This window comes from Amphiura filiformis, chromosome 1, assembly GCF_039555335.1.
Source record: "Amphiura filiformis chromosome 1, Afil_fr2py, whole genome shotgun sequence".
NCBI lineage: Eukaryota > Metazoa > Echinodermata > Ophiuroidea > Amphilepidida > Amphiuridae > Amphiura > Amphiura filiformis.
The window spans coordinates 77657656-77683268 of record NC_092628.1 but is presented as its reverse complement, the minus strand read 5'-3'; the positions used below and the strand labels follow the sequence as shown (position 1 = coordinate 77683268).

The window sequence follows — 25613 nt, the reverse complement described above, 5'->3', positions numbered from 1 at the left end:
AGACAAATGTCTGTCTAAGCATGCAGCCTTTCTCTTCCAATAAAACAGAGAAAGCAGTTATATGATTACAAATTAAGCATAAAATACATACTTTATGTCGCATACAATTATTAGGAAACATATAAAATGCCAACATGCATCAACCAACCAATCAATCAATGTTTTTCAAAATCGATACATCAACGAACAATCAACCAATCAGCAAAACCAATTTAAGTTGTCAGCCATATACATACCAACCAAATCACGACAGCAGCAGAATGCACTCTATCATAGGTCAGGTACACTTTTAAAGCAATGCAATAGTAAAAGACTCAGCCAAATAAAAAACAAACAAACAGGAGGAGCATATTTGTATAAACAATTCGTAAATGTAATGATTTTATTGCACATGGATAATAATCATATGTTTTACATAATATTGCTATTATTTATATATTAGTACGATATCGTTTCTTTGAATATTCAGAACAAAAATAAATTCTGATAGAATGCTTTCTACCTAACACTTGTGAACAGCATTTGTATCTTTATACTAGTATATTCCTATAAAATAATGGACTAGAAAAGAAAATATATGTCCCTTTAAATCTCAAATCTTTTTGATTAAACTGACTTTATACATATAAATTCAACTTCTCATTCCGATTAGTATTATATGAAAATAAACAACAAATGTACACCTCAAAATATTGTTGGAAGGAAAATCTTGAGAAAAGTATCAAGCTCTACACCACCATATATATCTCTCCATTTTTGAACAAAACATTCCAATGAAATAACTATTATTTTCTGCAACCTAGTTTTAGTAGTTTCTAGCTTTATGTAGTAATCACCATTAAAATACTTTTGTGGATTATTTTTTATTACATTTTTATTATCCTTTTAATATATTTTAATATAAAAATAGAGCGTGAACTTCTTATACATAGATGATGAAGTTACGGGCTATCAATTATTTTATCATTAATAGTGTCCTTTCCGTAAAAATTGGATGGAACATTGTTATAGTTTATGCAATTTTTTTCAAATAAACATTTGTATTTTTGGATTTCAAAACATCTAATCAAGTCTAATCTCTACAATCCTACAAATGCATCTATTTCAACATTTGTCTCATCATAAAATGTACACATGCATTTCTTTGTTTCCATTAATTTCTTAAAACAAGTCCAAACAGCAGCCAATCTAGGACGTACCACATGCAAATTAAACGGGTGATTCGTTTCTGCATCCATTGTATTAACCTGGGATTATAATTGACCTTTTCGGTAAATCCCATAAGCCTTTGCGAGTACACCTGAGATGTCGTCATTTGACGTCACGCCGACTTCCAATGTGCAGTAACGATGTTCGCTAAACAATGTTCGCATCGGCACTGACGTCAAATGACGACATTTCAGGTGTACTCGCAAAGAAACTTTTGGAATTTACCAAAAAGGTCAATTCAAATCACGAGCACTGATAAGTAAACGATTGAATGATCTTCTAGGTATGTTTGAATAATATCATGTGCACAATGCAATAAGTTAGGTATACTCTTTTACATTGTTGCCTTTTTGCACAAACAGAAAACAAGGTAGCCTTTTACTTGTAAACAGATGTAGATAGTGGTCGTTGAGGGTGCTACAACGCCAGTTCAGTTAGACGTCCAAGTTTATATTTGTAACTTTCGCCCAACGTGTTGATAGAGTGTTCTGGTATCCAATTATGGCTCCTTAATAAGGAGCACACCATTGGATTTCCAGGGGTATGAATGGAAGTTTTTTGAAAAACAAAAATTTCGCCCACTAGTGAGACGAAAACAACACTGATGAGTACAAAATCGCTACCCAACTCTGTGTAAAGGTATACATTAATGTTGAAAATCAAAAAGGTGGCGAAAATAATTCTGCCCAACCCAAACTCCCATGCTCCCCCGTAATCAAATGGTACATCCCTAATCAGTGCTCGTCATCCTCAAAACTTAGGACACTTAAAAGTGTCCAACACCTCAATGGTCAAGAAACAACGGTTTCCTTAATACACTGCATCATGTGATATATCCCGTATTGGGTGCAACATAGCAAAACGAAATGTTTTCGTTTAACTGTTTTATATTGCTCTAATATCATAAAAGCAATAGGTATCCAAGAGTAAAAATCAAGGAAAATAGAACTGTTGTAAGTTGTGCGGTATATTTGTCGACCCCGCTACCGGCTTTCAAGTTCATTGCTCGAAGAAGGCCTCTTCTGACTCTGCAGTTTAAGACATCAGCTCCAAAGTCCCGTGGACCGGCGACTGCTCTTACAGCATTGTTGTCAAATTTGTAATAACTTTGTCCTTTGATAATGTAAGTGAAACCTGTACAAAAAAGGAATTAAAAACCATTTTTGAGCACGGTACACACATTAGGTGTTATTTATCATAACTTGTTTTAACCTGGTCTTAAATAAGTGGCTTCCATTCTCTTTGGAAGGGAGGGTCATGAATATATCGGTGACTGGAGTCAATTTTTATGACCCTCTTTCGAGGATTGAACAAATTATTCCTTGTCTCGTGGAGCGCGCAAAAATCTTGATTGTAACTATAGATTGTGCACACATTTTGATTGTTTTAAAGTGTAAAGAAATAATGCGCAGGTAAAGCGCGAGAAACTTTGGATAGTCACAAACCCTTAGTAATTTTATAACTGGTGTAAAAATTCAATGCCCCCACCCCGTATATTCTTGACCCCCTAAGAAAGCACCTATTATATCACTCATACATAAATTCTAGACAGTTCATTGGTTGATAGCCATTTATCATTTTTACCATCAGCCTCTCCGTGTGATAGTTTTTACCATCAAAGCCCTGCGCCGTAGTGCGCCTGCGCCAAGCCGTATGCTGTCTCTTAGCCTCGCCGATTTAGATATGGGGTGGACACCAAAATGTTGAGTATGTCACGGCAAAACATGGTGTTTATGTTGATGAAAAAATGCATTCCCTATCTTAAATAGTATTTTTGAGCAACAGAATTAATGTATGAGTGATATAAAATAAATATTAACTGTCTTAAATTCGTGTAATGGTCGAAATATAATCACTCGGTGAAAGATGTATTGTTCCATTCCACTCGCCGTTCCGGCTCGTGGAACGGAACAATCCATCTTTCACCTCGTGATTATATTTCGACCATCACACTCTTAGACAGTTAATATTTGTATAATATACACTTGATATAAATATAAAATCCTCAACAAAAGTTTGAAACAATTACCTTCTTCACGCATGAGTACACGTCTTGTAAATGTAGTGGGGTCTCAAACAGAATGTGCCAAATTAACCATTATTTGGTGCAGCAAGCTGCAATACCATATCTTCACAATCTGGACCCTAATGCAATCCTTCAAAAGATAACAACGATCTCCTCCACAGAACCAGGGTAGTCAACGACTACCTACAGATTATGGGAGTAAAGAGAATGGAATGACCTGCCATCAGCCAAGACCTCAACCCTGTTGAACACTTGTGGGACCAGCTTAGTCGTGTTGTGCGTGCCAGAGTAGCCAATGTAACGCCATTGAATGACCTGCAACGAATCCTAGTAAAAGAATGGAATGCCATCCAACAGCAACGTGTGACTAGGCTGATGAGGAGCTTAAGGAGGAGTTGTCTGGCTGTTGTGGCTGCGTATGGGTTTTCCACCCGCTATTGAGGTTAGTGACTAGTGTTGTTTGAGCACAGAATACTGAACAATTTGGCACATTCTGTTTGCGACCCCACTACATTTACAAGACGTGTACTCACGCATGAAAAAGATGATTGTTTCAAATGTGGTGTCATTTTAAAGGGGAATAAAGTATCTATCCATTGATATGCAATACGATGATGCACTATGAGATATAGAGGCTTGAAAAAACTTTCCAAACTTTTGTTGAGGAGTTTATTTTGATAATACTCATCACCCGGACGCTTTGTAATGGGTAATTGTAATCGGAATTCGATCTGTAATGGGCAGATGACACTGCGTGCTTAGAGCGGACATTTCGCTTTCTTCATGAATTCTGTTAAACAGTGATGACAACTTAACTAGCTTATTTTGCCAACTTATTTCTGATCTTAAACAGTAAACCATCTATAGCTCATTCTGTCACAAGTCTACTTTATATAAACTGGCCTCACAAAGAAACTTATAATTTTTCACAAGGTCATATCTAAAAATCCTGTCCATGAAAATGAACAACAAATACACACAGAATTACTTCAATACTCTACTCTAAACACACGTCCGTAACCAAGTAGCTGTCCAACTGACACAACAGCAAAATGCACTGACACGGAACAGCTTTCTGGACCACATTCACAGGCGAATAATTGGCACCCAGCAAAAGAAATCTATGAGAATGCGTACAAGATCTTTACACAGGGGATTATTCCATTTACTCACAGATTTCTTGTGTTGTGTGCCAATTGTTTGGCTGTGATTGTGGTTCAGGAAGCTGTTCCATGTCAGTACATTTTGCTTTTATGTCAGTTGGACAACTGTTTGGTTACTGACCAGTGTTTAGAGTAGAGTATTGAAGTAATCCTGTGTGCCATTTTGCTTCATTGTTATGAACAGGATTTTAAGATATGACCTTGTGAAAAATTATAAGTTTCTTTTTGAGGTCAGTTTATCTTAATTTGATATCTATTTAACCAAATATGTAAACGTCCAGGTCGAAACGCTCGTAAAGTCGGCCCCTGGTCAAATTTGTTTTCTTAAAGATTGGTGTTTGACTGGACTAAAATGAGAAACATGTCGGACAAATATTAGGGACATATGAATACAACTTCTAGGCATATTTTGCACTGTAACTCGAAATACAATTTGCTGACTTTACGAGAGGTTTGAGATGGATGGGCACATATCATTGCAAAAAGTTGAGTATGGAAGCCTTTCTTCTAACCAAAAGTCTTACAAAAATACTGGGTTTTAGCTAATTAAATCCACCTTCAAACCAAATTCAATTTCAATAAGTATGAAAATAACTGTTTATGAATAACCTTGACCAGATTTTTTTCCACGTATCTTCCTTACGAATACTTCTAAAAATGGGTATCTGCATCCGTTTACTCATCATGACGCATTGTATATGTACAACACTCTAAAGGTAAAGGTTTGTTTCATTTTGGAAGCAAACTCTAAGTAACACTCTAAGTAAACAAAAGTAAAATTTACTCAATGTTGAGTAAAAAGGGAATATGGCAACAAAATGAGTCATATGAAACTCAATATTGATGATATTTTACTCAATCCGAATCCAATTCAATCAGCATTGAGTTCGGTTTACACATTTTGTTACACTGTTCAACTTTTACTCAACAGTTGTGTAATAATTATTTGCAGTGTATGAACCAGATGTATACATTTCCTGGTTCATATTGCCGCCGCCCTAAAGGTATACTGCTGCCCAGCTACTCCCTTGGTACTCTAGTGTACCCGTGTGTGTACTCTAGAAATAGAAGTATACACATCGAAATCCCCTCTACAGTACAGTAGCCAGAAAGTAGCTGGGCAGGATGTACCTCTTGGATAGGCAGCAATAGGAATATAGCAGTGTATATGGGTGGAGTGTGCGGGTGTGTGTGTTTGTTTCTTTGTTTTTGTTAATTGCTCCTATAATAGAGTTATATATTGCAATGTATATAGTTTACAAAATAAATTTAATTTTCGATGCGGGGTTTCCGTGGCTTCGATCTAAGGTATTCAGGACGAATTGTGTACTTTACAAAATATTGTATCAATCATTTTACAAATAATGACTTTCATGAAGCAGGAACAACGTGCATCTCAAATAAATGCTATATGTGACCGTACAGCACGAATGAGCCGTAAATGTCCTCAATTGTATTCTGAGTTACAGTGTAAAATGGGCATGAAGGTCGTATTCATAGGTACCTCAATTGGGTGCTACGTGTACCTCATTTAATGAGATACACGTAGCACCAAATTGAAATACCTATGGATATGACCTTCATGCCCATTTTACACTGTAACTCAGAATACAATTGAGGACATTTACGGCTCATTCGTGCTGTACGGTCACATATAATTGAAGGCAGAATTAAAAAGACTACATGTAGTTTGCGTCTGACGTCATCTGTCAATTAAACTCGAGCACGGTTTGTTTACAAGGTTAAATACCACTAATTATGTATTACACGGGTTTCAATGGGAAAATGGCTAATTTCGGGTGGAATTTTCTCATATTCGGAACTCTCACATGCCACTGATATCAGGTGAAACTATATGAGTTAGATGCCAAATAATCAAAAACTCAACATAGGTTGACCTGAGACTTTTCTTGTTTTAACGCACTGAACCGTAAACACCTAAAACTCAACATAGGTTGACCTGACACTTTTCTTGGTTTAACGCACTGAACCGTAAACACCTTAAAATGGCAGCGCGCCCTCGAAGCTGAAAGTTACAATATGGTAGGGCGAATATTCACTAAAAACCGAAACCGTGCGTATGAATTTTGGTACTATTACAACAAAAATGTCATATAATGAGAGAAAATATACCATTTGGAAGCATCAAACCCTAAAAAGTACTTTTTTGGCTATATATATAACTCGATCAATTTCAGCGATTTTAATGCAGTCAAATAGTTACCCGTCGTATTTCCATGCATCACCCAGGCCTATTAGCGGCATTTAACCACAAGTGTCGTGATGATAAGTCGCTGAACGCGGCGGTAAAACCGGTCGTCTTATTCTTAATTTTTTACCTTCAAATATACAAACCATCTCAAAAGTTAGGTCTTTATAGAAGGAAACTTTCTTTCCCGAAGGCACCGTGTCAACAATGCCTAGAAAAGTTGCATTTTGCCTTGTAAAAGTACGTAATATTTCGCAATTTTTAGCGATTCCTTTTCTCTGATCCGCACCAGAAGAATCGACCTTTTACGCGCTATTAACGAATCAAGGGTCGTAGGGAGATTGATTGACACTGAAGTCAGACACAAACTAGTCTTTTTTTTTTTTTTCTGTCTTTAATTATATATAGCTCATGTCTAGTAATACACGTCAAATAACTTACAACTAAAATACACATTAACAATAAATTACATAAGTACAAAGTAAATAAACATAATGGAAAGTCTGCTTACCTTGATATCCAAATGCAGCATTAACATTTCCTGGAATTCCGACCCAATTTGGCGTAATCGGCTTTGGATACCCTCGATCTACACGACCCAAACGTTCGTTATATCTGTAGTAATCTCTTCCAGTAAAGAAATAGGGCATATTATTTGCTTCCCAGATAAGGGCAGCGTCAAGACGTCTTACGTTCATCGGAAGACCCAGACTGGCAAGATCTCCTTGACGGAACAAGAATGAACCTCTGTACTCGTACCATTTATTACCTGGTAAGAATAAAGCAAAATTTACGTCAATTATTTTGTGTGAAATAATTGTAGTTAATATAAAAGTGAATAGAGGTTATCCATTTACTCATATGTGACTTAGGCGCCGGTTCCTGTAGTATTCCTCATTTAGACCAATCCAATGCATGGCCTCGGAGTTACCTGCATGACTTTGGCGGGCTATTTTGAAACAGTCATGGTTGCACATGCAGGTACTTCTTTTGAAAGTCCTATACAAGGTATAGCACTCGCTGATAGGATATGCAACTTTACAGAACACGGATAACCTCTTTTGACCTGCACATTTATAACTTCTTTTATAAACACATTTGCGTAATGTTATTTCCCAATAGAAAGTTCAGTCAAAACGGCATCCAGTTGTACTTGATCGTTAGGAAACACAATTTATCAACTTTCATTCACAACGTTGGCTCTTATCTAGGCCAAAGGATACTCTTCACAGAGATTCATGAAGTTAACACTTCTTTCTAGGGTCTATAAAACAGACAGATTTAGAACATACCTTTAAAGAAAGCCACATTTTCAGTTGACGGGAGTGTGATTGCAGCATCAATATTGGTAGGCGCGTTGATCCAGTTGCTTGTAATTAGTTTTGGATAACCAGGTGGTATAACTCCATTCTCTTCCATCATCCAGTATTGACTTCCCTGAACGAAAAGATATGAAAAGAGTAGATATTAGTTAACAAGTTTGCGCGTTTTTAGTGAGGTAAGAATTCGTTTACATTGAGCAGATAGCCACACGACTTGACCTGTTCGTAAGGGTGAATTTATTTCATATGGGTGGAATCTCGTTATTACCTATAATTTATGCGCCATTTTTGATCATCATGCGCACATAAGTGCCTTTTACTCGTTATAAGTTTGTGATTATTAAAACACTTGCAGGTACACAAGAAATGAAACGCAACTTAATGTTTGTTTCATGAATGATAAGAACTATTAATGGATACTTTTTTGAGTGGACACTCATGAGAAACAACCATTGATATTTTCAATTTCTTAAATGTCTTGTTGAATTTACCACATAATCAATCCGAATGAAATAATTGAATAGAAATATATTCAAGGTCGTATCATGTCACTCTTATAGCTGCACACGGTTGTTTGATGTTTTTCAAACAAAATATCATGTACAACCAACCAAATTTTAGGCTTAAACAGCTAAATGTGATATCATGCTAATGTATACAGATGCTTTTGAGCCATTCTCAACTTAAATTTACCCTCTTTTACAAAATTATTCACTTTTATAGCATTTTTATAGCTTATTCCGGTTAAAAAATGTATCTATAAATGACAAAATTGGTGGCGCTATTTAGTTACTGGAAATAACTTTTTCAAGCTTTTAATACAAATAACTCCTTTTATTGTTTGATAAAATATGTTTAAAAAATGTCCTTGTTGCTTGTTTCACCTATTCTAGCTGTTTTAATGGCAGTATTAATCACGTACCCCTTGCAAATAAAGAAATATGATTTAGGATAAACAGCGCCATCTATAGTTTGCATTTAGTTAATAATGAATCCAATAATTCTATATACATCAAACAACCGTGTGCAGAATGTGATAAGCTTTGGATTCATTCTATTTCAGTTTAAAAGGATTGATTCGAATACATTCTATTTCAGCCATGTTTAATTTCCAAAGTGATTTTCCGTCAACAAGCCTTCGTTTGAAAATTAAATGAATTGAAACAGATATAATAACGAATACTTAATTCAGCAAATAATCGACGACGAATATAGGGAGTATGAATCAGGCTTAAAGATGCTTTTATTTATTCTTAAGTGTATGCCTTTGTAACTTAATGTCTATAAGCAACATCGGTATTACAAATTATGATTTATTCACTTATTACTGTAATAATGTTATAATTACACTAAATCATTGGTGAGAAAACTATTTTTTATTCTAGTAAAACATTTGAAACAATATTTTGTACGCCCAAAAAAACAGGTCAGAGTTCAACGTGCACCAAAACTGTACCACAATGCATTGCTGATTTTAATGCCGATTTGGGTTATAACCTACCTGGAATAAATAGACCATGCCGTCGAAATGCATTGCTGCTTGAAAGGTTGCAGCACATAGATCTGGACCCTGTGGAGGTTGTCCTGGATTGCCTGGTCTATGTGGAGGTAGTTCTGGATTTCCTGGTCTATGTGGAGGTAGTTCTGGATTTCCTGGTCTATGTGGTGGTTGTTCTGGTCTGCGAGGAGGCCACTGAGGCCAATCTGGTTGTCCTGGTTGTCCTGGTCTTTGTTCTGGCCACTGAGGTTGTTCTGGTCTTTGTGGTGGTCGGTTTGGTGTATTAGGGCGACTGGGAGGTTTCGGTTTATTTTGAGGTGCCCTTCCTGTTTAAGATACAGTGTTGACAACAAAACGGTACAACATCCTTAATTTAGGTCTAATGTGAAAAACATAACAATGACAAACAATTAATAATGTACGGGTTGTAAGCCGTTAAAGCCGACTGTGTTTTTAAGGGATCTAAAATGAGCGTTTATTGCGTTTCGACAGTATTTTTTGTGGGACATGAGAGCACCTCAGACCTATCGAATTGCATTCTGAATACGAAGCATGTCTTTCTGATATCAAATAATTTTCATTTTTGAAAATGACAATTTAATACAAATTTTATGACAAATTATAAAAATTTGATATTTTTCAAATTTTTGATATATAACAGTCCTCGAAGTAAATTATATAAATCTAATGACATATTCTTAAAGTGTATGTAGCAGGGAGGAAAAGCCGACGGTCAATTGAAAATTTTGACCTTTCATATTGAAGAAAAATCCATATCTTCAATACGAAAGGTCAAAATTTTCAATTGATCGTCGGCTTTTCATCCCACCTACATACACTTTAAGTTTAAATCATCAGATTTATAAAGTTTACTTCAAGTACTGTTAAATATCAAAAATATCAATTTTTAATGATTTGCCATAAAATGTGTATTAAATTGCGAATTTCAAAAATCACAATTATTTGATATCAGAATGACATGCTTCGTATTCAGAATGCAATCGATATGTCTGATGTGCTCTAATGTCCCACAATAAATACTGTCCAAACGTTCATTCCCCAGCCCTTAAGCATCTTTTCATAAGTATGACAGGTAGAAACTTTGAGGCGTCTCTCTCGATTGAAAAGGCCATTTACATTAAATTTGAAAGAATTAGTAAACACAAGTTCCTGTTTTGTTCTATATTTATCTAAAAATGATATTATTCATAACGAGTCACCTCATAAAATCTTTCAGCAAATGTATAGACTATTACCCCACGGAGAAACCTTGCCGGATTTATAGTTGCAGAGATTCCGCAAAGAAAACGATTCGATTCAAGTCAATGACTTATCAGGTATGTTTATGTTTGATTCGATTTTACCAGATATTAATTACGATACTTTTGCATAACATAGTATGATTATTCCTTAATCATGTTAAGCGTTTTACATAGACTTGACTAATTTATTTGAACTGAATACCAAGCAAACACAAAACGTTTTCGACATCATTTGCAAAAGGTTATAAAAGGTTGTCAGAAAACGTTTAAATGTCGGGTTATATAAAGGGTACATTAATGGTATAAAACGTTTTCATAACATTAAAAACATTTGTTGGTAATTTACTGCACAGCAAACACAAATGTTTTACAGAAAACATTTAAATGTCGGGTTATATAAAGGGTATAAAAACGTTTTAATAACATTCCAAAAACATTTTTGAAAACTTGGTACAAATTATTCTAAACAGAATGTTATTTTGGGGTTGAAAAAATATTGTGCAAAAAATGTTTGCCCAAAATATTTACAATAACGTTTTTAAAATGTTTTTACAACCTTTATATAACCAGACATTTAAATGTTATTAAAACGTTTTGTAAAAAACATTTTAAGAACATTTCTGTGTTTGCTGGGTGCAAATATTTTAACATAATGTTATTTAAGTGTTGACAAAATATTTCGCCAAAAATGTTTGCAAAAATAGTTTACAATGACATTTCGAAAACATTTTAAAAATATTGTTGTAGTGTGTTTTCATACGAAACGTTTTAAAACGATTTCATGACCTTTATATAACCCGACATTTTAATGTTATTAAAACGTTTTTACCTAAACCAAAACCCAAAATATAACTTATTTAAAACGTTTTTGTGTTTGCTGGGTAGTTCGGCCAGATCATCCCCTGTTGACATGTTAATGATTTTATGCAAACAGTCGTTACGTAATTATAACAAATTGATGCAAAAGTGCTTTATTATTCTCGGTGATACAGGAATATCCTATTATTTGCTTTAAATTGCATAAAACCCGCATTATCGTCTGGCTATCAGTTACCAAACATCTCTAAAAAAAGGTATTAACCGGTTTCGGAGAATGACGTCATACATCAATGCATATGGACTGTACCATATTGCTCATACAGCACTAACTGCTCTTACACTTCAATGGTTACGATTTCGAGAGTCCCAGAACAACAATTTACTCACTAGAATACAAATTTGAGTTTATATTTGTGAAAAGGGGTTAATATTAACATTTCCATCCAAGCGATTTTGACATTCTGTCGGCGCTTTCTTCTTGAACTCAGGAACACAAGAACTCAAGCGCCTGGACTAGCCTGGACTAGCAGGTGGTATAGGTCACGCGACAAAGTCAGGAAGTCGCGAACACAAGCCGTGCTTGAGTTCTTGTGTTCGTGACTTCCTGAGTTCAAAGTCAGGAAGTCGTGAACTCATGCGGCGCTTGATTTCTTGTGTTCCTGAGTTCAAAGTCAGGAAGTCGTGAACACAAGCGCGGCTTGTGTTCACGAGTTCCTGACTTTAAAGTCGTGAAGTCAGGATCTCAAGCGCGGCTTGTGTTCACGAGTTCCTGACTTTAAAGTCATGAAGTCAGGAACTCAAGAACTCAAGCGCAGCTTGAGTTCACAAGTTCCTGACTTTAAAGTCATGAAGTCAGGATCTCGTGATCCTGTGTTCCTGACTTGAAGTCAGGAAGTCAGGAACTCAAGTGTGGCTTGAGTTCACGAGTTCCTGACTTTAAGTCAAGAAAATAGGATCTCGAGATAACTAACGTTAAAATACCAACGCCGTAAAAATTGAACAGATTTCATGAGTTCTTGAGATCCTGAGTTGTCTTAACTATTTCTTTATTTTGATATCTTTACTTTCTCTTTATTTCAAACTGGCTAAGTCAGGAACACAAGAAGTCGGGATTTGTGATCACAAGATACTGACTTCTTGCGTTACAAAGCAACCCGCGTGGCCCTTAGTTACTTCCGTATATTTTAGAGGTGATTGGTAACTGGTTATCAACATGTGAATTTTGTTCGTTATGAACAATTGCATCTAAAAACGAAGGTGATTTACTCACGTTTTAGTGACGTTTCACCACTACGCTAGTGCTTTCATCAGACTGTTAAAATCTACATTCCTAAAGAACTTGTTCAGAGATTTTGTTATCGACATGGTATTAATGTTACGACTTACCATAAAGTTCTTGAATTCCACGTACATCATCGTATGATAACCGGAAGCCTTGTTGATAACCTTGGTAATATGGCGCCATTAATGCGTTTTCATCGGACGAATGTGCAAGCCCTAGACTGTGTCCAAGTTCGTGGGCAGCAACAATGAGCAGATTGGTTCCTATTTGTAAGAAATTACAGCAACGTTATCACGGTATTTGAAACATAATTGATTGTGGGGTAGGCTTTTACGTTGGGAGTTCATAACAATTAGAAAGTTTTTAGCGGGTTCGCCGTCCAACAAGTTTAGAACTGACAGTTCTAAACTTGTCCGACGGCGAACCCGCTAAAAACTTACTGATCATAATAAAGAGGTTGTGATTTCCAAACGTACGTTTCGTACGCACGTACATCTATTCAAAATCCAGTCACAAGAGAATGATTTTGAATAGATTGTACGGGCGTTCGACGTTTTGAAATCGCAAACTCTCTATTATGATTAGTAAGCTTTTTGCTTTTTAGTGAATAGTACGTGCGCTATTTCGGCCTTGCGCTAATAACCCGGGGCTAATAATACCTCGTAGGTCCTACACTCTACTATCTCGCTGCTATCGAATATTTATTATTTGATTTGAAAAAAAGCATCAGTTTTAAAAACCCAGGCTATAAAACTCTCCAATCTCTCAATATGTAAGATAAAATAATAATTCTTTGATCCCATGTTTTTCTTTAGCTTGCATTCATAACGCGAAGTATGCGATTTTGAAAGTAAATAGTTCTTGTCTATAGTTATTTATTTATATTATTATTATTATTATTATCGGTATTTTATTTTATCACATATCGTGACCAGATGGCCAAATTACATGTAAAATTACAATTCAAACATGCATATTAAAACAATAAAAAAGATTGAATACTTTAAGAACTTTTAAAGACATCAAAAACAATTGCACACAAAATTTTGACTTTGACCAAATATTGCACAGGCATTGAAAAACATCAAAATATATACTAAATTTCAATACATGACAAAAATATTATAACCATGATAACATCCACACCAGACTATAAATAAGACATTCATGGCACTGAAGAACAACCCCAAGAGCAGATTACTGGTTTAAAAGACCAACGTGGGATAGGACTCAGCCGAAAGCGCTTGGTCCTACCACGGAATTGGGAAGAATTGTGATTGTTACGCAAATTGCAAATATTTTGTCTATTTTTGAATAAATCGCATGGTAAATTACGTTAAAATGCATCTGAGGTAACCCATGAAGGAATTAATGAAAATACATACCTCTATAAGAATTGTGTGTAAAGTATTCGTCGTCATCAAAATGTGCATCTCCACCAATGCCAGCGCCCGGGAAATACGCATGTGCAAGAGTTCCACCTTCTCCATCAAAATCATAACCGTCCCCGTGTTCATTCCTCGCGAATAGGATATCAATGTCAGAGCTGCCTCTGCTCGTCTCAGTAAACGTCAGTGGTGTTTTATCGGCCCATACTTGCAATGCGTTTTTCATAATTCGACTCACGTCACTTTTGGGCAAATCTGGTGTATAATTCTTAATGCTGAAGAGAGGAATAAAATGTACTTGGATTTAATCATGGTCAACAACCATAACAATAATTATATAATGAATGGAAACAACTTTCTCTCGACCCAAAAGCTGACAGTAAAATTGTTAACTTGATTGTTGGGAGTGGCCTTCTTTTCCTTGTTCTTTGTCTTCAAATCTGTTTCTCACTTCCCTTTCCATACAGGCCAGCAGGCTTATATAGGCTTTTTAGCCTGGCTTGAGTATTTTGTTTGAGCCTGGTCCCATCAGGACCCAAGCGTGTCTCCACACGGAGCGACCGTTTACACAAACAAACTGGACCGGAAGGAATTTGTCATAATAGAAATAATTATAATTTATATTGTTTTAAGTGCAATGTTGTCAATCAATTTTTTTAAAACATTTTTCCGCTCATGTTGTGGTTCAGACGGCATCGGAAATATTATGCACCCTTAATGAAGTCAGTGCTTTTGTTTCTAGAAGGCGCTTCATAATTTAAAGATAGCATTTGCTCAAAAACCTGAGAAGACTTTTGATTTACACGATCGGTATGATCTGTGCCGACCATTGTGACCAATTAACAACTCGGTCGATTCATAATACGATGCGCCTCCAGTGTTTGCTGGGGGAGAGGTCAAAATACGCAGTGCATAATCATGTAATGGGAATAATTATGTCAACTTCTAAAGCCCGCGTAATACGAATACAACACTGGAACATATTGTCATTGTGTGTTTAAATATCAATGATCTTTCAAGCGAATGCGTAGTAGTAAAATAATTCACCATTGTAGTAAATCCATTTTCTATCTATTGATCACACGGAATACTAGTACTTCGTGGAAGTGTTTTCTACATTCGCGTGAAAATCCAATGACGGCTAGAACGGCGATGTCAACCCTGGAGGTCAAAAATTTGTATGGAAAGAGCAACCGCTGGCGGCGCATCGTATTGTGAATCGCCAGAATTGTACAACTTAGCCTAAATTTAGTGCTTGCATTTTACGCCCGAGTACAAAGAAACTATGAATATTTATTCACCCACTTGATAATGTTGAAGGACAAAGGGGACTATCTGTTCGAAACCTAAATGGTTGCTCATTATGATTACACTCATATCATATTATGCTTTAAGGGGGGTACTACACCCCTGTGGTAAATCTGTGACTATTTTTGCATTTTTATCAACAAAATAATAATACACTGGTATCAAAAGTTATGTATATTATTGGGGCAAGGTTTCCAATTACCACACTGCAATTTCAGTAACTTACGAAAAGCGGTTCAGTATATATGATAGGAAATGAGGTACATCCTAGCGGTACCTTATTTCTTATCATAAATAAAGAACCGCTTGTCTTCGGTCCCTGAAATTCCAGTGTAGTAATTGGATTCCTTGCCCCTATAATATACATAACTTTTTTTACCAGTATGTTATTAGTTTTGAGAAAAATGCAAAAATAGACACAAATTTATCGAGGGGTGTAGTACCCCCTTAAGGTTAGTAACTATTTTCAATTATTTCGATTTGATCGTTCGCAGCATCCTGCGAATGGAAGTGAGATTTGGCAAATATTGCATTGATCATTTCATATAGCGAGCGTGTAGAAGGATTCAAATATCACAGATATACTTTTGTACTAGGTCCTGTGGTTCTTGAGTTATGTTGTAAATAGGACTGAAACCACATCACCTTCGTAAAACGTACATAACTCATTATAAACAACTAATCAAGCAAGTTTTCAAAAACTTCTGCAAAACATCAAGGTGTTATTTTTCAATAATATATTGATATAGACAATGAAATTCGAACTTTTTGCCTGCCTCGATCAACAATACTTAATCAACCCTTAGCACACCTCAGACGGTAATAAGGCCCACGTTACCTGTATTTCAGGGACTTTTTTGACCACTTCTGCCCAGAAAGTGCGTAGCGCTTCCTACGTCTCACAAGCTTTGAATTCTTTCTGGGTCCAATAAAGTCCGCTACCCCACACCTTGGACCTCTTATTTTCGCCATGGTCTCAGCATCCAATTCCCCAGTGACTGGAAGCCCCAGAAAGTCTTGCATCTCTTCGATAGCTTCCTCCATATCGGCAGGCTCCTTGAGATTCAGGGGCATTGGCCCATGGAAATAGTTGTATTTTTCAAGATAGCTCTACAGAATAAAGAAAGAAATCAGAGTCTATTCAATAATTTTGGTTTTTTAAGTTGCTAAATGACATGCTATACCATTTGTCGCCCTGATATGGCAGTGCTATCATTGCGTTGAGGCAGCTGTTTCGCGCGCGAATCTATGAGGCGTTTTTTAGCTCGCGTATGCTTACGCCAGCACTTTGAGCGAACGCTAGTGATTTGAAGCTGCACCCAATGATATACGCATTGATGTCACTGTCACATCAGGGTGAAAATGGTATATCAGTAAATATATTGTGCAATGTATGCATACGACCGTTCTCATATTTGCATTTCCTATGTCTTTAAGGAACATTTCTTCATCCACGCAATATTTTATTTTCCTAAACAGCATACATAAAACAATCCAAAACAAATAGAAATAAATAAATAAAACATAGTATGATCTACCAGTCGTCTGTTTTGCTCATTCCTTTACTATAATCACAGATACTGTGCCATAATGCAATACTTTCATGCACACGTCAGCAAAACATAGCCGTTGATATAAGCATGATAAGCCAGGCTTCAACTTCTGTTCACATCTCCTTGCCAACTATTATATTACCTGCATTTCTACCACTATATCTAAGCTATGTCTACTTGATCTCCCATTCCTCTACCAGGCAGCAGGTGTCGTCAACATACCTATTGAAAAGTTATGTCTTGAAACCGATGCATTCCGCAATGTTTCATCTTTATTCACGAGCGAAGTTACGTAATGTTACTATGTCAGCGGAATCACGCGCTTGAGTAATGAATCACGATCGAAACAATCATCACACAAAGTATATGGCACTTGAAGGCATACCAAAATAGCGTGATCCGGTAACCAAGAGAATTACGTAACCACTTCGATGGTGAATTGGCCTTGAACATTGCCATGATTGCTGTAAGGTAGTTGTGTCCTTCATTTAATCTTCATTCTCGTACTTGGCAGTGGTCTGTGTAACGTTCATATTTCCTTAACCCCTGAGCACTACCTGCCGATCTAACATTGCCTCTGATTGGTCAATTACATGATATCTTCATTTTAATCAACAATCAGAATGGAGTTTTGCAAATAATTAACCCCCATTTTTGTGCGTGGTGAAATTATTCTAACAATGTTCCTGATTGGTCCAATTGATAATGAAAACTCCTTTTTGACCAATAGGCAGGTGGTTCTCATAGGGTTAATTTTGTGCCTGATTTCCTCTTCAATTTATTTGCCATTATGTGCATCCATTCATATAATCTCGGTGCATCAGATGTTTATCAATGGTCGTCTATCTGGTATGCATCGCTAGTCCTAAGGTTCACTTGTCCAAGAATAAGTCTCTCTTGTCCGAAAAAAAACCGGTTCGTTAGTCTGAAGCATTAAAAGGGTTTGCTAGTCCGAAAGTAAGGTTAGTGCTAGGTTAAGGGTTTGGATTAGGTGTTAGGGTACAATGCATTAGTAAACTTTTCGGACTAGCGCACCTTTAATAGGATTAGCGCATCTTTCTTTTGACTTATGAACCTGAGGACTATGTAGCGGATGTAGACGGTCTATTATCACAACTTTTTTCACAATTTTTTTGTTAATTATGTTGTCGCACCAGCGTTATTTTGATGTCAATTGAAAATGCCACCGTCTAGCAAGATTGTCTTAATAGATAAAATGTCCCGCTTTCAGAAGTCTGTTATATCCTTATTTATTGATCGAACATACCATTCAAATATAAGTCGCCCGATTTGAAAGATCTTGCGTTATTTTCAAATGCAATAAAACTATGGTCGAATCTTTGTACGCGTTTATGTTTAATATTAATATTTTTATGTTTCACTTTTCGCTAACTAGCATTTGATCAGGTCAAACCAATATTCCTTTTTTAAGTTTAAAATTTAAGTGTTATTTCTACAAACACAAGAGCAGGCGCTCAAAAACATTGACGTAATCACACGTGCTGTCAGTAATATGGGCTTTCAGAAACGAACCGTCGTCCGTGCAAAAGAGCAGAATGTATATACATATTTTCCATAAAACCCAAAATCTCAAGATATACCGTACATGATAGTTACAATTGTCTACATAAATTATACAAATGTATGCTTTTCTCTCTGATAGCTTTAAGTTTGGACATGTTGGACATAAACTTCTAGATCCCAATCGGACGACCTATATTCTGATAAGACAACTGTCTTAAAGCCATATTATAACATTTTCAAACAAAATAGATTAACATTTCTTTGCCATAAAATGTTAGCTTTTACTGTCAGATATATCCCTTTTATTTTTGAGCCGAACAACTACGGCAAAGCAAAGAAAATTGAATTTACTACCAGCGCACATGTCGCCAATACGTACCACTCCTTCGGTCATGTTGTGGTACGACCCTTTGTTGTGTATATCACCGTCCCGCACGCCGTGTACGTACTGTGTGTTATGAACATCGTGTATGCGTTCGACTTATAATTCCATCGTAATAATAAAGCGCCGGATCCGGCGTTTTATTCAAAATCTCGGATTTTGACAAAACTACAGCACCTAGAGTCTTGATTTTTGCAGGGTATATTGGTTTAATAAAGCACAATTTAATCGTGTAAAAAAGGAATTTTAAAAATTCAGTGAGGGCGTCTTCCTCAGCAAATGTTATAATATGGCTTTAATTAAAATATCCATACGTTTGACATCTTGGTTTAGGAAATGTGGGCGTTTGGAATGATCACTTCCAACTATATAACCAAAGCATTTAACATGTGAAATCAGGCACAAATTAAAGGAAACCTGTTAATTAGCAACATATGTTGGGTTAACCAAAGGTTGTTTTAGCTACTGTGAGGAACCTCTGGTCTATCACATGTCACATAGAGGTGCACAAGGTAATAGGTAAATTGATTAACTAATATCCGTAGGTAAAAAGGATATAAATACTTCAATGCAAAAACTACCAATGGTTTTAAATATGTGCACACAAGACCACTGTATTATGCCTCAACTAAGTTAAGATATGTTATTTATAACTGTGGGCTTACCAGATCTTGGCCTGAACTGCCAGACACCATGTCTTTCTTTCTCACTGTAAATGGCGGCGTCTTCAAACATCTGGAAAAGTTTCATCTTTCAGAGTACTTGCATTAAATGCCTTAGATTACGAAAGCTAATCCATGGCAATTAATCGATCAATCGGTCTGTTGATCAATATATCGATTGATTGGTTGGTTGATTGATTGGTTGATTAATTGGTTGATTAAATGATAAAAGAGAAATACTCTGTTTAATTAAATAAAAGAGAGGAAGGCAATGCGTAATGAAACATTAGGGCAATTGAGATAAAAAAAAATTGCGTCACATATCGATCAAGAATAAAAAAGCAGAAACAGTAAGCTGCAGATTAATGTTACATATTGTAATTGTATCAATCAAGTCGATACAAACTTCAAAAACAGTAAAGGAATTAAAATTTTGAAGAATTTTCACGTTAGTACGTTACTTTTTTGCCTATTAATCATACAATCTTATCCACAATATTGTAAAGTACATTCGTTTTGCAAAATTTGGAATCGCAGTAACTTTGGCCAAAAGTATTTTTGTGGACATAGGACAGGTGCGTAGGTGGACCTTTATGCAATCTTTGGAATGTTGCATTAAGGTCATGTCTTTTCAGTTCAGAACAAGATCATATGATTATGTGAGCTTAATTTTTTATTTTTATTGCTTAGTTGACATTTGAAAGAATCTGATTAATGACAAGTAAGAATTTTCTATACAATGTATGAATATTCATATGAAAGCAAGTTACGCTTGTAAATTTGCTTTTGTTGTATGTTCAAGAAAGTTGCCGTTTTATAATGGTCTATTATAATACATCCAAACATTTTCTTTAAAAATGTAAAATATGTGGGCCTAGATCAATAGAACAACACAAATGTTTCCCGTTCTTGGACATATTTAATTTTAAAGTTAGTTTATATTTATCTTTACTAATAACTCTATCATCCCTTTGAATTCATTTCAGAATCGTGTCCAAAACGTTAAATTCTAGATGACTGTTTCAAATCTTACAAAATATTTTTCCCTTAAAATATCCTTCCTTAAAGGATCTTTTGATTAATTGGCCATCCATTGCGTAGACAATAACGATCTAAGGCTTAAACGTAGGATGGTTTTCAGGTTAAAAAATTGTTTTCTACGATTTTAAAATAGTGACTTAGACTTTAACGTGTTGACCTTGAATTCGATTCTAAAACATGTGGCCCAAGTTAACACTGCATGTTATATGTTCTATTGATATCATTTGCACCTAATGTTCTTGTTGATCTTGGAAGAAAAAAGATCTAAAATGTAACTAATTAGAGATAAGTTCGACGTTCTATCAATTCAGCTATGATTCAGCTGAGAGATAGCTGTGATATAACATCACATCTTTTTGATGTATATTCTTTTGTTATTTGGCGAAATAGCGCCTAACAGGTGCAACAGTGATCACGTAACTATACAATTTCAGATTATTGTTCTAATTTGACTAAAGACACATAGTCACGCTTAGATCTAGGGTTTTATACCGTGTAAACTATAAATAACCTTTGTCTATTAATACTTGCAATAATGCTGATTCTTCCGGTGTTAAAACCTAAGCTAATTGGAAAGATCTTATCATTGCAATCACAAGAATAGTAAAAGTCTACAAAACATTGCCAGACACAAATATTTCATACTTTGCCTGTAAACTGTTATGTCGTTTGCATATTCAAAATAAATTTGGTTGCATTTTTAACAACTTTTGTGAATAGATAGGCAACATAAGATTGAAAAGCAAATGAATGCTTTCCTATTATGCATATTTAGAAAGGTAAAATAGCTCACTTTTTAAACATAGCAATACTATATCATTTTGGATTTCTCAATTTATATATTGAACAGGAATTTACAAGAGCAAACAAACAACATAAGCGATCCAAACTGAATGTTAATTTCTTTAGGAAACAAAGAGGCCCTGCAAGAGTTGTTAATCATTGAATCCGTTCATTTTGATACAATATAAGGTTTGATTCTTTTAATAAAATTTCACATGTATCATTTCCCCTGTAAGGACGATGACTCAATGTATAAGTCTGTTATAAATCACAAATTGTGACGTTCGCACTAAATATAGATGTGCAAGTTTTGAAAATATGCCAGATTTTGTCAGCTGTGTAGATTAATGCTGTCTTGTTCCATGTTTCTCTCATATCACACCAATATAACCCGGGATATAACCCGTATTAATTAGGGTTGTCTCATTATTATTATATGTTACTGTAATGGTGATTTGTTAATTAGTAATAATCCTCATCTTAAAATTTTTTATTTTGGTAACATGACAGTTAGAGAATTTATGTTCAACTGTGCTTCCTCGTGAACATTTTCGAATTCTAATAATTAACAATACAGTTTAGCGGAAATTACGATTTTCTTAATGAAACCATTATTTTCGTGCAAATTATTTTTAATGATTTGTTAATCTATTTAATATGAAAGTTCCTCTATAGAATAACATTAATTGCTTAAACCTATGATCGCAATAGACGAGTCAATTTAAGTAAAATAATGGGCGCACCTAGACAAAATTAGAACACGAATGTTTTTGCTTGATAGTGGCTCTAAACACCCTCATGAGCAGCATATCCAAAAAGGATATAGGGGGAAAATGGTAATTTGCATATTTCCAAAATGGCCGCTAATGTAGGGCTCAAATTTCAAAATTGGGCTTAAATATATGTAAATTACCATTTTTCCCCTGTGTCCTATTTTGTCCTTTTTGGATATGTTGTCCAGGAGGGTGTTTAGAGGCTGGCAAGCAAAAACATTAGTGTTCTAATTTGGTCTAGCTCAAACACGAAATTCACTCGTTTACAAAGTTTTGGTCAAAACTTAGACTTTCATCAGGAGACTACCAACCAGAGTAACAAAGTTAAAATATCAAAGTTCTCCAATTTTGTCAAAATATGTGTCAAAATCTTTGTTTTAATATAACAATTCAAATAAAGATAATTTTGAACAATCTAGGATGTTTCGTTACCTACGTAATGCATCAAAATAGGTCAATATTAATAAACTTCAATTTGTACTTGCTCTATTTTGCTGTTTTACCTAGGTAATGAAACATAACTCAAGAACAGTACATCCTACATGCAGAAATGGCCAAACTACATTTTCTGAATCTGTATGATACACCCCCCCCCCCCCCACCCCAACCCCATTTGAGGGGGTCGGACTCACATAAGCATATACGTGTATTCATAGACATCATAAAAATGGTCACAAGTTCACACACAGCCATGGTGTTTTCAAAGCCGATAAACTTGTTAACTTTTAAGGCGGAATTCGGAAATACGTCATTAATTAAAACAGACCTTGTATCCCTTTCCCATTAAAGACAGCACGTGGATTGTCAGCTGCAAAGAGCAGCAATTTTGAAATGGAAAACTTGGCAATAACCTAACGTTTTTGGTCCCGTTTTGACCATAATTTCCTTTTAATAAGTTGAGTCAGCGCGACCTTTCCTTCCAATTAAGTTCAACATGTAACGCGCCTTTGTTTATTGCAGTTTCCACAGTTACTTACATCATAAACCGAACTTTAATAAGCAGTCATAGATAAAATAATTGTTAAATAATAATAAAAACAAAAATATGCAAAGCAGGTGTAGTTAAACCAAACAAATAACGCTGAAACACAAATCCTGCAGAGAGCGAAGATAATGATCAATTATACGATTACACAGCTTAATGATTAAATTCATTATTTTACTGTATGTAATGTTTTCTGTAAAATAATAACATTAACAATAATAAATGCTAATTTCATACTCTATTCGCTAGTAACAAGCGATTGATAACTAACCTAGTATATAAGTTGAAGCGTTTAGTTGCTGCGTAAGAAAGTACACCTCATTGGCTGTAAGTCGACCGCTCGTCGCTACAAACTGAAGTATGAAATGAGCATTTTAGCTTATTGTCTTCCTGTACCTATCTATTGAATTATGAGTAAATAATGGTAAGGTTAGTTGATATGAGGATCCCTCAGGAAAGGGAGTCATGTTTTCCTAAATTGCTTAACCGTAAACACTACTTAGAGATCGTCACTGATCTTAAGTTATAGTTGTTAAACAAAAAGATTATATTCTATGCATGATACGATGATGCTGTATCTTTGTTTTATTACTCCCGCTGTATAATCACTAATTAAGGAAAAAACGGTAACATCCTGTAAAAAGAAATACACCTGTTTACATATACCTGTACATAAACATCAACCTAGTTCATATGAGCTCATATGACAACAATAATTAGTTTTAGGATGTTAATAAAAATGCAAATAATATACACAGATATTCATACTTTATGAGTCCTTCAACTCATTGCTGATATTCACCATGGTCTCTTCATCTGTTTCTTGGTCTTCTGACTTGCTGATTATCATGATGACGAATAACAGTTAAATGGGTTGAATAGAATAGGGTTACACGAGACACACAATGGACTGAAAGATAGCAGCTAGGGTGGAGATAATGAGTGGAAAACAAAAGGTCAGCTTGTTAAATGGTTAGCAATGGTGAGGTGTGCGTGGAATGGAATCGAGTTACGGATAACAAATAGCTTACCCTAAACCATGAAGAATTATGACAATTTTCTCGGCTGAAATGAGTTCACGAATAAAATAAAGACGTATATATCCGAAGCCTTCAAATATACCAAGATTATTTTACGTAAAATTTACCTGTGCTTCTTCAAAATCCATTGGATCAAAATCATCATCATTGCTATTTGGTACAGGTGTAGACAAGGTAGACTGGGCTAAGGTGTATGTCCATGCTACACTTAAAGTGAGCAACTTTAAAATATATTCTATATACCGCATTGTTAATGATAGTTCCTCTAGTAGTTCCACAAATTTCTAATAAAGATCCAGCGTTTCATGTAAGTCCAATTCAAATGGTAGATGCTATGTTTAGTTTTCAGACGCTGTAGGAAGTGAAGATGGTTTCATGTCCGAGTCCACTGTTTCTTACACTAAGTTGAAGTTAAGTGCATGAATCTGTGGCTCGAAGTGTTCTTGCTTCTTGCCCTTCACCGGTAAAGTTCCTAACTTAGAGCCAGAGTTGCCAGCAACTGGTACGATAATGTCACAACCCCTCTTCCCCCGATAGCCTGAGTAGTCATGCTGACTCAGGAACTACTAATTACTTTGAACCAATCAACAACAAGCAAAATTCTATAAGAGCGGATGCGCTGTCTTTAAATATAATTTTTAGACTGAGATAAAATTGGAGTCACGGAAAATCTGGTTATGGACCGTTCTTATTTTTCAGCTTTTATTGCTAATAGGACATGTATATTGTTGGCACGCCTTTCTTTAATACAGCACCTAATACTATAAATTGACTCTTGAATGTAAATTCATACTTAATTAAACTTTGATCAAAATAAGAAATATGGGATTTTGCCAAACTGAGTTCATATGTTTTTGGCAAAGTGGTATAGAGTTAAATCCTGAAATAGCTGGATAATTCACCCTTGGCATACAGTGCCTATTGTTTGTTGGGCAAGATCAAGACATGCATGTATGTACAATGATGATAGAGGGTAATCTTTCGACTATTAACTTAATGCAATTATTGTTGATTTCTTATTTTATTACTTTGGTTAAAACATATACAAACACTTTACGTTCACGCGTGAAAAGTTAATTTGGATAAGTGTATTGCATGTAAGTTTGTATCTGTTTTAGAACTCTGTAAAGCTTTACTTATTTATTGTCCACTTCAACGGAAAAAGTGGAAATACGTAGATTTCGGGAAACATAATATGAAAACAGTAGCACTATTTGTCATATGTAGACACCATTATAGTAAAATAAGAATTGATCATAATTGAATTACTATATCTTAACAAAAATAAAAGAACAGTTTGTGTTGTCTTATATTTAACGTTTAACAGAACATGCAAGAGTCGACATTTGACAGTTTTTTGACATATCAAATCTGACAGGTTAAA

At 35.3% G+C, this 25613-nt stretch overlaps 2 protein-coding genes across 2 annotated transcripts in view; both read right to left on the bottom strand.

The window, feature by feature from the left end:
- The window catches only part of LOC140163116 (uncharacterized), a 42048-nt gene extending 17283 nt beyond the window's left edge, over positions 1-24765 (bottom strand). Inside the window, exon 1 of the mRNA XM_072186494.1 lies at positions 24337-24765. Within this exon, the coding sequence (XP_072042595.1) occupies positions 24337-24477 (141 nt within the window). The 5' untranslated portion in view covers positions 24478-24765. The remainder of the gene's footprint in view (positions 1-24336) is intronic.
- On the bottom strand, positions 350-19802 carry LOC140153768 (stromelysin-1-like). The gene is made up of 8 exons (XM_072176624.1): positions 19611-19802; positions 16325-16596; positions 14176-14453; positions 12895-13053; positions 9431-9753; positions 7900-8044; positions 7119-7376; positions 350-2343 (listed from the first exon to the last, which is right to left on the bottom strand). The coding sequence occupies exons 1-8, from the start codon at positions 19638-19640 to the stop codon at positions 2111-2113; spliced, it is 1698 nt and encodes a 565-aa protein (XP_072032725.1). The 5' UTR covers positions 19641-19802; the 3' UTR covers positions 350-2110.
- Positions 24766-25613: the final 848 nt, after the last annotated feature.

Excerpts from the sequence above, each read along its gene's own strand:
- LOC140153768 (XM_072176624.1), bottom strand. The coding sequence starts at position 19,640 with ATGGTGTCTGGCAGTTCAGGCCAAGATCTG. Across the intron at positions 7,377-7,899 it reads AAATGTGGCTTTCTTTAAAG|GTAATAAATGGTACGAGTAC; the intron begins GTATGTTCTAAA and ends TATTCTTACCAG. Across the intron at positions 2,344-7,118 it reads TGCTGCATTTGGATATCAAG|GTTTCACTTACATTATCAAA; the intron begins GTAAGCAGACTT and ends TTTTTTGTACAG.